This window comes from Schistocerca cancellata, chromosome 4, assembly GCF_023864275.1.
Source record: "Schistocerca cancellata isolate TAMUIC-IGC-003103 chromosome 4, iqSchCanc2.1, whole genome shotgun sequence".
NCBI lineage: Eukaryota > Metazoa > Arthropoda > Insecta > Orthoptera > Acrididae > Schistocerca > Schistocerca cancellata.
In genome coordinates this window covers 342230920-342244604 of record NC_064629.1, presented here as the reverse complement: position 1 = coordinate 342244604, position 13685 = coordinate 342230920, and the positions used below count along the sequence as shown (strand labels likewise).

Genomic DNA, 13685 nt, shown 5'->3' with positions numbered 1-13685 from the left:
AGGTGGAAATGGCATGGCAAGCCGTTCCACAGGACTACATCCAGCATCTCTACGATCGTCTCCATGGGAGAATAGCAGCCTGCATTGCTGCGAAAGGTGGATATACACTGTACTAGTGCCGACATTGTGCATGCTCTGTTGCCTGTGTCTATGTGCCTGTGGTTCTGTCAGTGTGATCATGTGATGTATCTGACCCCAGGAATGTGTCAATAAAGTTTCCCCTTCCTGGGACAATGAATTCACGGTGTTCTTATTTCAATTTCCAGGAGTGTAGATGTATAAAAAGTAATTTGCGAGACCAACAGAATTCACGGTCACAGTGATATGTGCATTAAAATTTAATTCCTGTTTCCGCGCCGGCCAATGTGGCCGAGCGGTTCTAGGCGCTTCAATCTGGAACCGCGCGACCGCTACGGTCGCAGGTTCGAACCCTGCCTCGGGCATTGATGTGTGTGATGTCCTTAGGTTAGTTAGGTTTAAGTAGTTCTAAGTTCTGGGGACTGATGACCTGAGATGTTAAGTCCCATAGTGCTCAAAGACATTTGAACCATTTTGGGCCGTCAGCCGCAGCTAATTGGTAAGGTCTCGGTTACCAGTTTTCAATACGCAGCCATGCAACTATGGTTCAGATCTTGTTATGAAGATTTGTGCACCTTGGATATACAAGAAGCAGATGCATACACTACAGCTGTATCTAATTCATCTCTCTAGCGTACACCTGATTCGAGCTACTAGTGCACCTTTATTTTGAAGTTAATTTTCCTCCCGGGATAATCTTAAATTAATTACGGGAACAAAGAACGTAGAGAAAAATTCGGAGTCTCTCAAATTCTCTGACTGGAGACTGTACAAGGTACGATACTGTTTCTAAAACTATGGACGGAATCACATCTGAATGCAATCTACTGACAAAGAATTTCCTTCACGGCAAATAGAACGTGCCTCGCCGTCAGCTCGTATACCAACAAAAAAAGTCATATTCCAGATTAGCAATACGAATTCCTAGTATTTAAAATGAAAAATTTGGAAATCACGCTGATCACTGTCTCCTCCTCCTTCTCCACCTCCTCCTTCTCCTTATCATCATTTCCGTATGGCATGAATTAAGAGTTTTTTAATCGCAAGAATAGCTATACATATATAAATATTATTAATCTACTACATAACACTTCAACATAGCTCTCCGGCATAATACACAACTGGCCATTAAAATTGCTGCACCAAGAAGAAATGCAGATGATAAACGGGCATTCATTGGACAAATATATTATACTAGAATTGACATGTGATTACATTTTCACGCAGTTTGGGTGCTTAGATCCTGAGAAATCAATACCCAGAACAACCACCTCTGGCCGTAGTAACGGCCTCGATACGCCTGGGCATTGAGTCAAACAGAGCTTAGATGGCGTGTACAGGTACAGCTGCCCATGCAGCTTCAACACGATATCACAGTTCATCAAGAGTAGTGACCGGCGTATTGTGACGAGCCAGTTGCTCGGCCACCATTGACCAGACGTTTTCAATTGGTGACAGGTCAGCAGTAGAACATTTTCTGTATCCAGAAAGGCCCGTACAGGACCTGCAACATGCGGTAGTGCATTATCCTGCTGAAATGTAGGGTTTCGCAGGGATCGAATGAAGGGTGGAACCACGGGTCGTAACACATCTGAAATGTAACGTCCACTATTCAAAGGGCCGTCAATGCGAACAAGAGGTGACCGAGACGTGTAAGCAATAGCATCCCATACCATCACTCCGGGTGATAAGCCAGTATGGTGATGACGAATACATGCTTCCAATGTGCGTTCACCGCGATGTCGCCAAACACGGATGCGACCATTATGATGCTGTAAACATAACCTGGATTCATCCGAAAAAATGACGTTTTGTCATTCGTGCACCCAGGTTCGCCGTTGAATACACCATCGTAGGCGCTCCTGCCTGTGATGCAGTGTCAAGGGTAACCGCAGCCATGGTCTCCGAGCTGATAGTCCATGCTGCTGCAAACGTCGTCGAACTGTTCGTACAGATGGTTGCTGTCTTGCAAACGTCCCCATCTGTTGACTCAGTGATCCAGACGTGGCTGCACGATCCGTTACAGCCATGCCGATAAGATGCCTGTCATCTCGAGTGCTAGTGATACGAGGCCGTTGGGATCCAGCACGGCGTTCCGTATTACCTTCCTGAACCCACCGATTCCATATTCTGATAACAGTCATTGGATCTCGACCAACGCGAGTAGCAATGTCGCGATACGATAAACCGCAATTGCGATAGGCTACAATCCGACCTTTATCAAAGTCGGAAACGTGATGGTACGCATTTCTCCTCCTTACACGAGGCATCACAACGTTTGACCAGGCAACGCCGGTCAACTGCTGTTTGTGTATGAGAAATCGGTTGGAAACTTTCCTAATGTCAGCACGTTGTAGGTGTCGCCACCGGCGTCAACCTTGTGTGAATCCTCTGAAAAGCTAATCATTTGCATATCACAGCATCTTCTTCCTGTCGGTTAAATTTCGCGTCTGTAGCACGTCATCTTCGTGGTGTAGCAATTTTAATGGCCAGTAGTGTATGATACATATGAGAATATTTACAGGCAAATATCGAGGTGGTTCACTTAGCTTGCCGGCCAGAGTGGCCGTGCGGTTCTAGGCGCTACAGTCTGGAACCGCGAGACCGCTACGGTGGCAGTTTCGAATCCTGCCTCGGGCGTGGATGTATGTGATGTCCTTAGGTTAGTTAGGTTTAAGTAGTTCTAAGTTCTAGGAGACTGATGACCTCAGAAGTTGAGTCCCATAGTGCTCAGAGCCATTTGAACCATTTTTCTTTTTTTTTTTTTTACATAGCTTAACACTTCCCTCGTCACTGTCAGGAAATCTTCGAAAAGACCCTTGTAGGCACGTGCAGGACATGTTCATACAATATGAGCAACTATCTGTCGTTCAGCACCAGAGTCACAATATTGTGATGAAGATTTCCCCTCTTCTGGCGAGTGTCTGCCCATCTTTCATGGCCCATTCGGATGCCGTTCAGAGCAGTCCAAATTGCCCAAGGTTTGTCAAATTCAGAGGTTTTCTGCTGGATGCCGGTCAGTTTCAAGTATTGTGGAGCAGTTTTCATTCACTGATGACACTGAATTTATCTTCAGTAACAATCCTGACCATTATAAGAGTTGCTTGTCATGATCTCAATGTTTTTCGCTGCACAGAGAATACATCATTCAATAGGTAACCAGTATGTGGGGTAGATGGTATTGACCCACTAACGATGTGCACGGATTCTTTAAGTAGTGCATCTATCTTTTTCACATATTGACTACTAAGTCAGCCAGCCAGACAGACACAGACGCACGGTACCTTACTGTTGAGTGCAGCAATCCGAGCGCCGGTACTCGAAGAGTATCCCTGCTAGTGCCACAGAGCTTATCAAAAATCTTATTTCTACCTTTGAGTTTATTAGATGTTCGGGACAAGTGTCGCGTCTAAGGTGATCTAATATAGTTCTTAATACACGACAGAAACTAGTTTCAACCTAGTTTCGGTACATACGCGTAAATTTAACACTAGAACGACGCAAGTGGGCAAAATGACCCCTGTCATACTTTTTTCTTCATTGTCATACCCAGTTTATTTACTTCGTAATGAAATCATGTGACTTTTCTTAGTTTTTCTCTTACTTGCGATGTATTAGAATTTACAAAATATTTATTTTTTTTCGAAATTTCATTCTATATACCTATAACGGCGGAAGGGGTCATTTTGACCCAAATGTAAGTTTTCTTCTGAATATATGTAAATTGTCCAGCAATGAAGCGGCAGCAGTCATGCAAAGCGGTTGCTGCTCATTGTTGCAACTTGGCACGTGTAAATTCCAGTCTATCGCAGTTTATATCGTGTCCAGCATCACGTATGCTCGGCGTGTCATTTGTACGAAAGGTATAACTGTGGATCATCTCTGGTCGCAGTCTTATGGGCCTATTTTTATCAAGGACGTTGTGCCAAGGGACAGTTTTCAGCAACTTCTCAGATTTCTCCGTTTCGATGAAAAATCAACCGGAGCTGAAAGCCTGGCAGCCAACAAATTCGCTCTTGTACCTGAAATTTGGGGGAAGTTCTCTGAAAGCAGTACGATATTACTTCTTATCGCCACGGAGAAAATACAGCCATTGACGAGCAATTATTACGAAGCAAAACAAGATGCAGGTTCACTCAGTTCATGCCCAACAAACCAGACAAACATAGTCTCAAATTCTGGTTGACTGTTGATGCAACGACAAAGTAAATATGTAATGCCTTCCCATATCTCGGCAAAGAGGACACGCATAGAGAGAAGCAACCACTTCGAGAGCACTTCGCTCTGGGTCTCATGGAGCCATTTGTAAATCAAGGAAGAAATGTGACGACGGACATCTGTGCGTCTCTTCAACTTCCTAAAAGTCAAAGAAAAGAAAACTTCATTAGTTGGTACAATGAACAAGATCCGTCAGGTAATGTCCGTTGAAGTAAAGAAGCCCAATGCTGAAATACGAGGTGCATTCAAGTTCTAAGGCCTCCGATTTTTTTTCTCTGGACTGGAAAGAGATAGAAACATGCGCATTGTTTTAAAATGAGGCCGCGTTCATTGTCAATATGTCCCAGAGATGGCAGCACCGTACGGCAGATGGAATTTTACCACCAGCGGCGAGAATGAGAACTGTTTTAAATACTTAAAATGGCGACGTTTCCCTTACTTGAACAGCATGCAATCATTCGTTTTCTGAACTTGCGTGGTATGAAACCAATTGAAATTCATCGACAGTTGAAGGAGACATGTGGTGATGGAGTTATGGATGTGTCGAAAGTGCGTTCGTGGGTGCGACAGTTTAATGAAGGCAGAACATCGTGTGACAACAAACCGAAACAACCTCGAGCTCGCACAAGCCGGTCTGATGACATGATCGAGAAAGTGGAGAGAATTGTTTTGGGGGATCGCCGAATGACTGTTGAACAGATCGCCTCCAGAGTTGGCATTTCTGTGGGTTCTGTGCACACAATCCTGCATGACGACCTGAAAATGCGAAAAGTGTCATCCAGGTGGGTGCCACGAATGCTGACAGACGACCACATGGCTGCCCGTGTGGCATGTTGCCAAGCAATGTTGACGCGCAATGGCAGCATGAATGGGACTTTCTTTTCGTCGGTTGTGACAATGGATAAGACATGGATGTCATTTTTCAATCCAGAAACAAAGCGCCAGTCAGCTCAATGGAAGCACACAGATTCACCACCACCAAAAAAATTTTGGGTAACCGCCAGTGCTGAAAAAATGATGGTGTCCATGTTCTGGGACAGCGGGGGCGTAATCCTTACCCATTGCGTAATCCTTACCCACTGCGTCCCAAAGGGTACTACGGTAACAGGTGCATCCTACGAAAATGTTTTGAAGAACAAATTCCTTCCTGCACTGCAACAAAAACGTCCGGGAAGGGCTGCGCGTGTGCTGTTTCACCAAGACAACGCACCCGCACATCGAGCTAACATTACGCAACAGTTTCTTCGTGATAACAACTTTGAAGTGATTCCTCATGCTCCCTACTCACCTGACCTGGCTCCTAGTGACTTTTGGCTTTTTCCAACAATGAAAGACACTCTCCGTGGCCGCACATTCACCAGCCGTGCTGCTATTGCCTCAGCGATTTTCCAGTGGTCGAAACAGACTCCTAAAGAAGCCTTCGCCGCTACCATGGAATCATGGCGTCAGCGTTGTGAAAAATGTGTACGTCTGCAGGGCGATTACGTCGAGAAGTAACGCCAGTTTCATCGATTTCGGGTGAGTAGTTAATTAGAAAAAAAATCGGAGGCCTTAGAACTTGAATGCACCTCGTATGCTCCACCACCATCCAGCACCACAGTGGCAACAAAAACTGCACCATAACTGTATACCAAGGAAAGAAGAATAAAAAGGTCATTCTTCTGAGACACTGTATGTTGAAGTAGCAATAAGCAAGGAAGGAAAGAAGAAACCTGAAACCATAACATTCTATAGTGCAAGGAAGTATGAGGTGGATGTGACTGATCAAATGATCCGTGAATATACTACAAGGGTTACATGTAGGAGATGGCCAATGCATGTCTTCTACAACATCGTGGACATGGCGGCAATTAATGCATGGATCATCTGCAACAAATATCGAACAAGAAAATGGAAAGGAAGAGGTTCATACTTCAGCTGGCGAATGAACTCAGGGGAACGAAAGAGCAAGAACATCAGGCAGAGGAAGTGCCAAATCAGCCCCTGAAAAGGCACCAAGACCAGCAGAAACTGCGTATAGTGCCACAAAACCACGTGCCCAAAATGTGAGCGTTAAGAAAAATCACCTGGGATAAGTGTGTCCGGCAGATTCCAATGACCTGAGTGAAAAGTAATACAAACATGCGAGGGTAATATGGACCAAGTATACTAAATGTATCCATAAGGTTGTACAAATAGTTAATAAATGAAAATCTACAGTTCATGAAACTTTTTGGCATTAGCAACAATAAATTTGTAAGATATTTTGTTGCTGAAATAAATAATTATTAATTGTAATGTTAAATAATTATTGTGATTACAAAAGAAGTATGGATTAACAAACTAAAGCAAAATACTTGTTTAAGTCAAATATGAAAATATTTTATGTGCGGTCAGAATGATTCTTTTCCGTCGTTCTATAAATGTCAGAAACTCAGTCGGTCTAGTGTTAAGCAAACAAGTAAAATACGCCACGTCCCCTGAAGACGAAGTCACGTGCCGTCAGCCGATTAAGAATCAGCGTCTCAGGGGAGAGGGCAGCCAGCAAATGTCTGTCTTCCGCAACTTCAGACAGTTAAGCAAATGTGGGCCGGTTCAAAGGCTCCATTTTGTCTTCTGAGAGACTCTGGCCCTTTTCGAAACTCGGGTTTGCCGCAGTAAAGTTCTTCCTCCTATGGTTCCTGGAGTTAATTACAACTACTAGCCGCGCGGGATTAGCCGTGCGGGCTGGAGCGCTGCAGTCATGGACTGTGCGGCTGGTCCCGGCGGAGGTTCGAGTCCTCCCTCCTCGGGCATGGGTGTGCGTGTTTGTCGTTAGGATAATTTAGGTTAAGTAGTGTATAAGCTTAGGGACTGATGATCATAGCAGTTAAGTCCCCCCTCCCCCCAAAAAAAGAAGACTTAGCTACTAGTGTTTCTCACGAACATTTTTTCTTTTTGCAGAGCATATCCAGAATGAACAAGCTGTGTCGGCAAGTGAGCATCGAGAGCCCGGGGCCGAGTATTAAGGACTGCGTCTTCAGCTTCGAAGTTCCCGTCCCCGATGTGCCGCCAATGGGTGCACGAATCAGGGTAAGAACACTTCAAAATTCTTAGCAGTGTGCTCTCCCTCATGCTGTTATCATTAAATACTTACGTTTGGCAACATAAAGGCACTGCATCAAAGAGAAGAACACACATAACGGAACTATCACATTTTATGTTAAATATTGTACGGAAACTGCAATGTTCTCTCCGCTATGTCCCAAGGACTCGAACATGCTACGGTATTGCGCCTGTTCGTTCTAGGGAAGAGGGCAGCTCAACGACTTCGCTCAGTTTGTCCAAAGGCAAACTCAGCGTCATTCTAAAAAGGAAATACTTTGTTTCAAAGATCTAGTACTTGAAAGTATGTGTTTACAGAGAGGATGTAAAGGAAATATTTTTTCCTCATCTGAAGTAAGCAAAAAAAAAAAGGATTCATGTCAGTTGAGCGGTATTGATGAATCTAAACTTTCTACGAGCCTTATTTTAAAATTTCCGTTAGCCTATCAAATATGTATTTTTTTATTATTTTTTTATCTACCAGATTCTGCGGGACAAATGCGACCCACAGTTACTTGGTCCCGAAACGAGTCGTACGTAGTTTACAGATTGTGGATTAAAAAAATAATAAACGACACAGTTAATAAAACACACAAAACTGTAAGAGAGAATATGAATAAATAGCATATTCCTATTGCAGAATAAAGTTGTCAACTGCTGCCAGGAGTTAATGTACAGAGCAGTAAGAGTGAACCACAAGGAAACCTTTCAGATTGGGTTTGAATACTTGGGGTTTATCATTCTACTTTTTTCAGTTCTGCTGGAAACCAATTGCTAATGAAACCTGCTGAACAGTGCAAATCTTTCTGTACAATGCTTAAGAAAATGTTGTACAAATACATATCGTTTTCCCGTCTAGTGTTCGCTGAACGAATGTCGCGGTTTCTTATGAATGAGCCAGAATTTTCCACAACAAATTGCGTGATGGAATATATGGAACGTTTCTGCTTCAAATGTATACTTTCTCATGCGTCAGATTTCGCTATTATTGTACACCCCACATAGCAACGTGACAAATTTTCAGTATTTGCAAGCTGCAGAACACCACATAAACAAAAGTATAGCTATTATTTTCTCCCATGCATCAAGAGAAGAAACCTTAAATGGAAAAACACATACACTTAGGTGACAAAAGTGATGGGATAGAGACATGCACATACACATTTGGCGGAGCTGTCATCTGTACTAAGGTAATTCATGTGAAAAGGTTCCCGACGTGATTGTGGCTTCACGACGGGAACTAACAGGCTTTGAACGCGAAATGACAATTGGAGCTAGACACGTAGGACATTCCATTTAGGAAGTTGTTTGGGAATTCAGTATTCCGAGATCCACAGTGTCAAGTGTGTGCCAATAACACCAAGTTTCAGTCATTGCCTCTCACCAATGACAACGCAGTTGCTGACAGCCTTCACTTAACGACCGACAACAGCGGCGATTGCATAGAGTTGTCAGTGCTAACAGACAAGCAACACTGCGTAAAATAACCGCAGAAATAAATGTGGGACGTATTTCAGCTGGTAAGAGCTACCCCACGAAGTAATAGACCCACGTTGTCAACAAGGCATTGTGGAAGCTGGTGGTGGCTTCACAATTATGTGGGTTGTGTTAATATGGAATTGACTGGATCCTCTGGTCCAGCTGAATCGATAATTGACTGGAAATGGTTGTGGTCGGCTACTTGGAGACCAGTTGCAGCCAATCATAGACTTCTCGCTCCCAAACAACGAAGGAATTTTTGCGGATGACAATGCGCTATGTTACTGGGCCACAGTTGTTTGCGATTGGACTGAAGAACGTTCTGGACAATTTGAGCGAATGATTTGGCCAAGCAGGTCGCCCGACATGAATCCCATCGAACATTTATGGGACGTAATCGAGAGGTCAGTTCGTGCACAAAATCCTGCGCCTGTAACACTTTCGCCATTTAGCACGGCGGTGAAAGCAGCGTGGCTCAATATTTCTGCAGGGGACTCCCAACAACTTGTTGAGTCAGTGTACGTAAATTATAAATATGTCTTGCTGATGAAGATATTTCAGAATTGGTGTGAATTGTAAGCCAAGACACTTTTAATTATTTTTCAATTCAATTTTTAAAACATTATGTACAAAACTGTAACAGTTAAGCTTTTTATTTTTGTAAATATCCATTTCTGTATTTGTTTATTCAATTATGTGTACATTGTCACTATGTGTTGCCGATTGCTAAATTGAGTACACACTCAAAGGCCAAATAAACAAAAAAACAAAACAAAAACTTGTTGAGTCAATGCCACGTCGAGTTGCTGGACTACGCCGGGCAATAGGTGGTCTGACACGGTATTAGGAGGTATCCTATGACTTTTGTCACCTCAGTATATACGAGTAGTAGACCTTCTAAAACGTTTAGATTCAGCTACTTTTACCGGAAGAGTAAGTGCTAAATTTAAGGACTTAGAAATTAGTAAGTTTACATTTTGCACATTTTGAGTCACTGATGTCCTACGGGTGTTATTCTGGGGGGAACTCCTACTTAGCCACAAACTGTTCGTTGCAAAAAAGAAAGCAACTGGAAATATACGTGAAGTTCACACACTTACATCTTGTAGGCATCTGTATTATCAGATAGGAATATCAAACGCTGCCCCACAGTACACCTACATTTATTCACGCACGAAATTTGTTGTCTACCATCCATTGAGATTTGAGAGTAATAGAGGTATTCACCAACAAAATATTAGAAGGAAATTTAATGTGCGCTTCGCTCTAGTGAATCTATCTTTGGTACAGGAAGGAGTGCAGTATTCAGCTATAAAACTCTTGGGTGATCTGCCCAATTAAATAAAATGTCTGACAGACAGCAGAAGCTTTTTCAGATTCAGACTGTTTCCCCTTTACAACTCCTTCTATACCATATAGGAATTCTCGAATAGAAATAATAGGTCAAAACCAACATGTAGTTTCTAATTGTGCCATCTGTTGTTTAACTTCCATATCATAACGTTTATAGTGAACACGGAACTCCTGCCCCATCGCTAAAGCTAGGACGCGGCTTTGCAGGTAGTGTGCGCCGGAGCCTGCTACCGGCGGCGCTCGCCGTCCGTGTCGTCGATGTCGTCGGTGTCGTCGCAGGAGTCGACTTCGCAGGAGCCGACGCAGAGCCCGGCGCACTACGGCGTGCGCGACGGCGCGCTCTTCCCGGGCTACGAGGTGGCCGGCATCGTCGAGTCGCTGGGCGAGCGCGCAGACCCCGCCACAGCCGGCCCCGGGGGGCTCTCCGTCGGAGACCACGTCGTGCTCTACCCCTACGAGGGCGTTCCCAACGGGTACGAACGCTAGCATTTCAGAATAGCTGCCTTATACACTATACGATCACGGGTACCTGGACATTAATATGGAGTGTGTGCTCCCTTCTGCTTTATGACGGCTTTGAACTCTGCTGGGGACACTTTCTATTAAGTGTCTGAATGTCTGTAGGCGAATGACAGTCCATTCTTCCTCGAGAGGCGAAACGAGAGAAGATAGTGGTGACAGGCGCTCGTATCTGGAGTGAAATCGACTTTCTAACTCAACCTAACTGAACCCATTGCGTTCAGATTGGGACTCTGGACAGGCCAGTCCATTTCAGGAAAATTAGCCTGCCGGTGTGGCAGAGCGGTTCTAGGCGCCTCAGTCTGGAATCGGTCGCAGGTTCGAATCCTGCCTCGGGCACGGATGTGTGTGATGTCCTTAGGTTAGTTAGGTTTAAGTAGTTCTAAGTTCTAGGGGACTGATGACCACAGATGTTAAGTCCCATAGTGCTCAGAGCCATTTGAACCAATTTTTTTTTTTTTTAATTATACTGCACAGCCGTTACTTCACAGATGCTGCTCTATCATAGGGTGCAATGTCATGCTGATAATCAATTATCGTCTCCAAACTGTTCCTCTACTGTGCACAGTACACAATTCTGTAAAAGTGCTCACACCCTGCCGAATTTATCGTTTACATCAGGGGACCACACCCTAACCACGAAAAATACCGCCATACTGTAACGCCACCTCCTCTGTACTACACAGGATGGCAGGTAACATTCTCCAGGCATTCGCCAAACCAAAACCCTTCCATCGGTTTGCCACAATGTTTAGCGTAATTTATCACTCCAAAACACTCATTTCCAGTCATCCACTGTCCAGTGGCATCGTTCTTTACACCATATTAAGCATAACTCAGCACTAATTACAGAAATATGTGGCTATGAGGTGCTGTTCGGCCATCGCACCCTATTCTTAACTCACTGCACACAGTTGGTGTGTTACCTGGGCAGCTGATAGCACTTTGAAACTCACGAACATTTCCTTCCACTGATTTCGTGCGATTTTTTTTATAGCCACTCTCCGCATTTACGTTCACATTTACTTACATTTACATACGTACTCCGCAAGCCACAGTACGGTGCGTGGCGGAGGGCACCCTCTACCACAACTAGTCGTTTCTTTTCCTGTTCCCCTCACAGATACAACGAGGGAAAAACGACTGTCTACATGCCTCTATATGATCTCTAATTTCTAGTCTGTTATCTTCTCGATCCCTAAGCGAAATATATGTTGGTGGCAGTAGAATCGTTCTGTAGTCAGCTTCAAATGCAAATTCTCTGAACTTTCTCAGTAGTTTTCTTCCAAATGAATCTCTCTTTCCTTGCTGGGATTCGCACTTGAGCTCCCGAAGCATATCCGTAACATGTGCGTGCTGGACAAACCTACCGGTAACAAATCTTAACAGCTCGCCTCTGAACTGCTTTGATATCTTCTTTCAATCTGACCTGGTGCAGATCCCAAACACTCCAGAATTACTCAAGAATAGGTCGCACTAGCATCATGTATTCGATTTGCTGTACAGATGAACCACACTTTCCTAGAATTCTCACAATAAACGACCATTCGCATTCCCTACTACAGTCCTTACACGCTCGTTCCATTTCATATTGCATCGCAACATTACACCCAGATATTTAAATGACGAGACTGTGTCAAGCAGAACACTACCAATGCAGTATCCAAACGTTACAAGCAGGGCTTTTTTTCTAGAAAAAAGTTTGAGAGTACCCTGACATTGGATATAATGCAGCGAAAATTACTTATAACTGAAGCATGGGATACCACCCGTCTGCTTTTAGCCATGACGTCAACATGTCGATCTAAAAAAAAAAAAAAAAAAAAAAAAGGTATTGGACTCTTCAGTTGACTTACAGCTCAATTGAAGCAAGCGATACCGGAAATGTGGTATCGAACACTTAATTTTACATCACCTCAAATGAAGCAGATTCCCATCAACACCTGAACAATAAAGAAAATGGTATCGTACACTTCAATTGACCTGTAATACACCTCAAACGAAACAGGTGAGCCCAATCAACCCTCCAACATACAAAACAACACAAAGAAATATTACCGAACACATACTTTAACCTTTTCCCACCAAAATCTGCACTGGTTCGTATTGCCATTACCACCACAAAAAGATGAAATAAAAAATTTATGTCCATGAAATAAATCTTTATCACTCTTCCAAGTTCTCAACATCATAAAAAAAATTACTTTGTCAATGAAAAAGTGTAGGGGTATGCATCCCCCAGTGTTCGCCCAGAAAAATAGCACTGATTACAAGTTTGTTTCTCCTACTAATCTGCATTAACTTACATATCTCGTCAAGAAGAGCCGGCTGCCATTCATCACACCAAATGGAAATTTTGTCTAGGTCATCTTGTATTAACCTACAGTCACTTATCTTTGACACCTTCTTGTACTCCCAGCATTATTAGCAAACAGCCGCAGATAACTGCCTGCCCTGATGTCATGCTCAGTGGTCCCAGTTTGTCCGGACATGATGTCTGTCTGGTCTTCATATATCTGTGGTTGTGCCTTTATGTTTCAACTTCACAGTGACATCACCAGCAGTCGACTTGGGTAGCCTTAGAAGGGTTGAAATGCCCTTATAGTTTTGTTACTCTGATGGCATCCAGTAATTAGTGCACAATGGAATTCGTTGAGCTCTCCTGACTGTTACTGCTTCTGTACTGACAATATAATACTCCCTGCCTGATTTTATAATGGTGGATTCACCTCTTGTGACATCTAGTGGTCAATTTTGCATTACGTAGGGTGTCTGGATACTTTTGGTCAGACAATGTATGCATGTCTGTGAACACTCATTAGTCGGAATTTGCTGTCAGGGACTTTTCATTTCTGTTGCAGTGAATATGGAAGTTGAACTTACTGTGTTTAATGTTTCCTACTGCAGACATATATTCTGTAATGGTAATGCATGTTTACTTACTGTATGTGTATGATAAGTAGGCTACTTTCAAG

The 13685-nt window shown here is 43.5% G+C and overlaps 1 protein-coding gene across 3 annotated transcripts in view; it reads left to right on the top strand.

The window, feature by feature from the left end:
• The window catches only part of LOC126184827 (uncharacterized), a 262318-nt gene that overhangs the window by 214538 nt on the left and 34095 nt on the right, over nucleotides 1-13685 (top strand). For all 3 annotated transcript variants that reach the window (XM_049927411.1, XM_049927413.1, XM_049927412.1), the window contains 2 exons: nucleotides 7219-7347; nucleotides 10399-10664. In XM_049927411.1, coding sequence (XP_049783368.1) covers nucleotides 7231-7347; nucleotides 10399-10664 — 383 coding nt within the window. In that variant the 5' untranslated portion in view covers nucleotides 7219-7230. The remainder of the gene's footprint in view (nucleotides 1-7218; nucleotides 7348-10398; nucleotides 10665-13685) is intronic.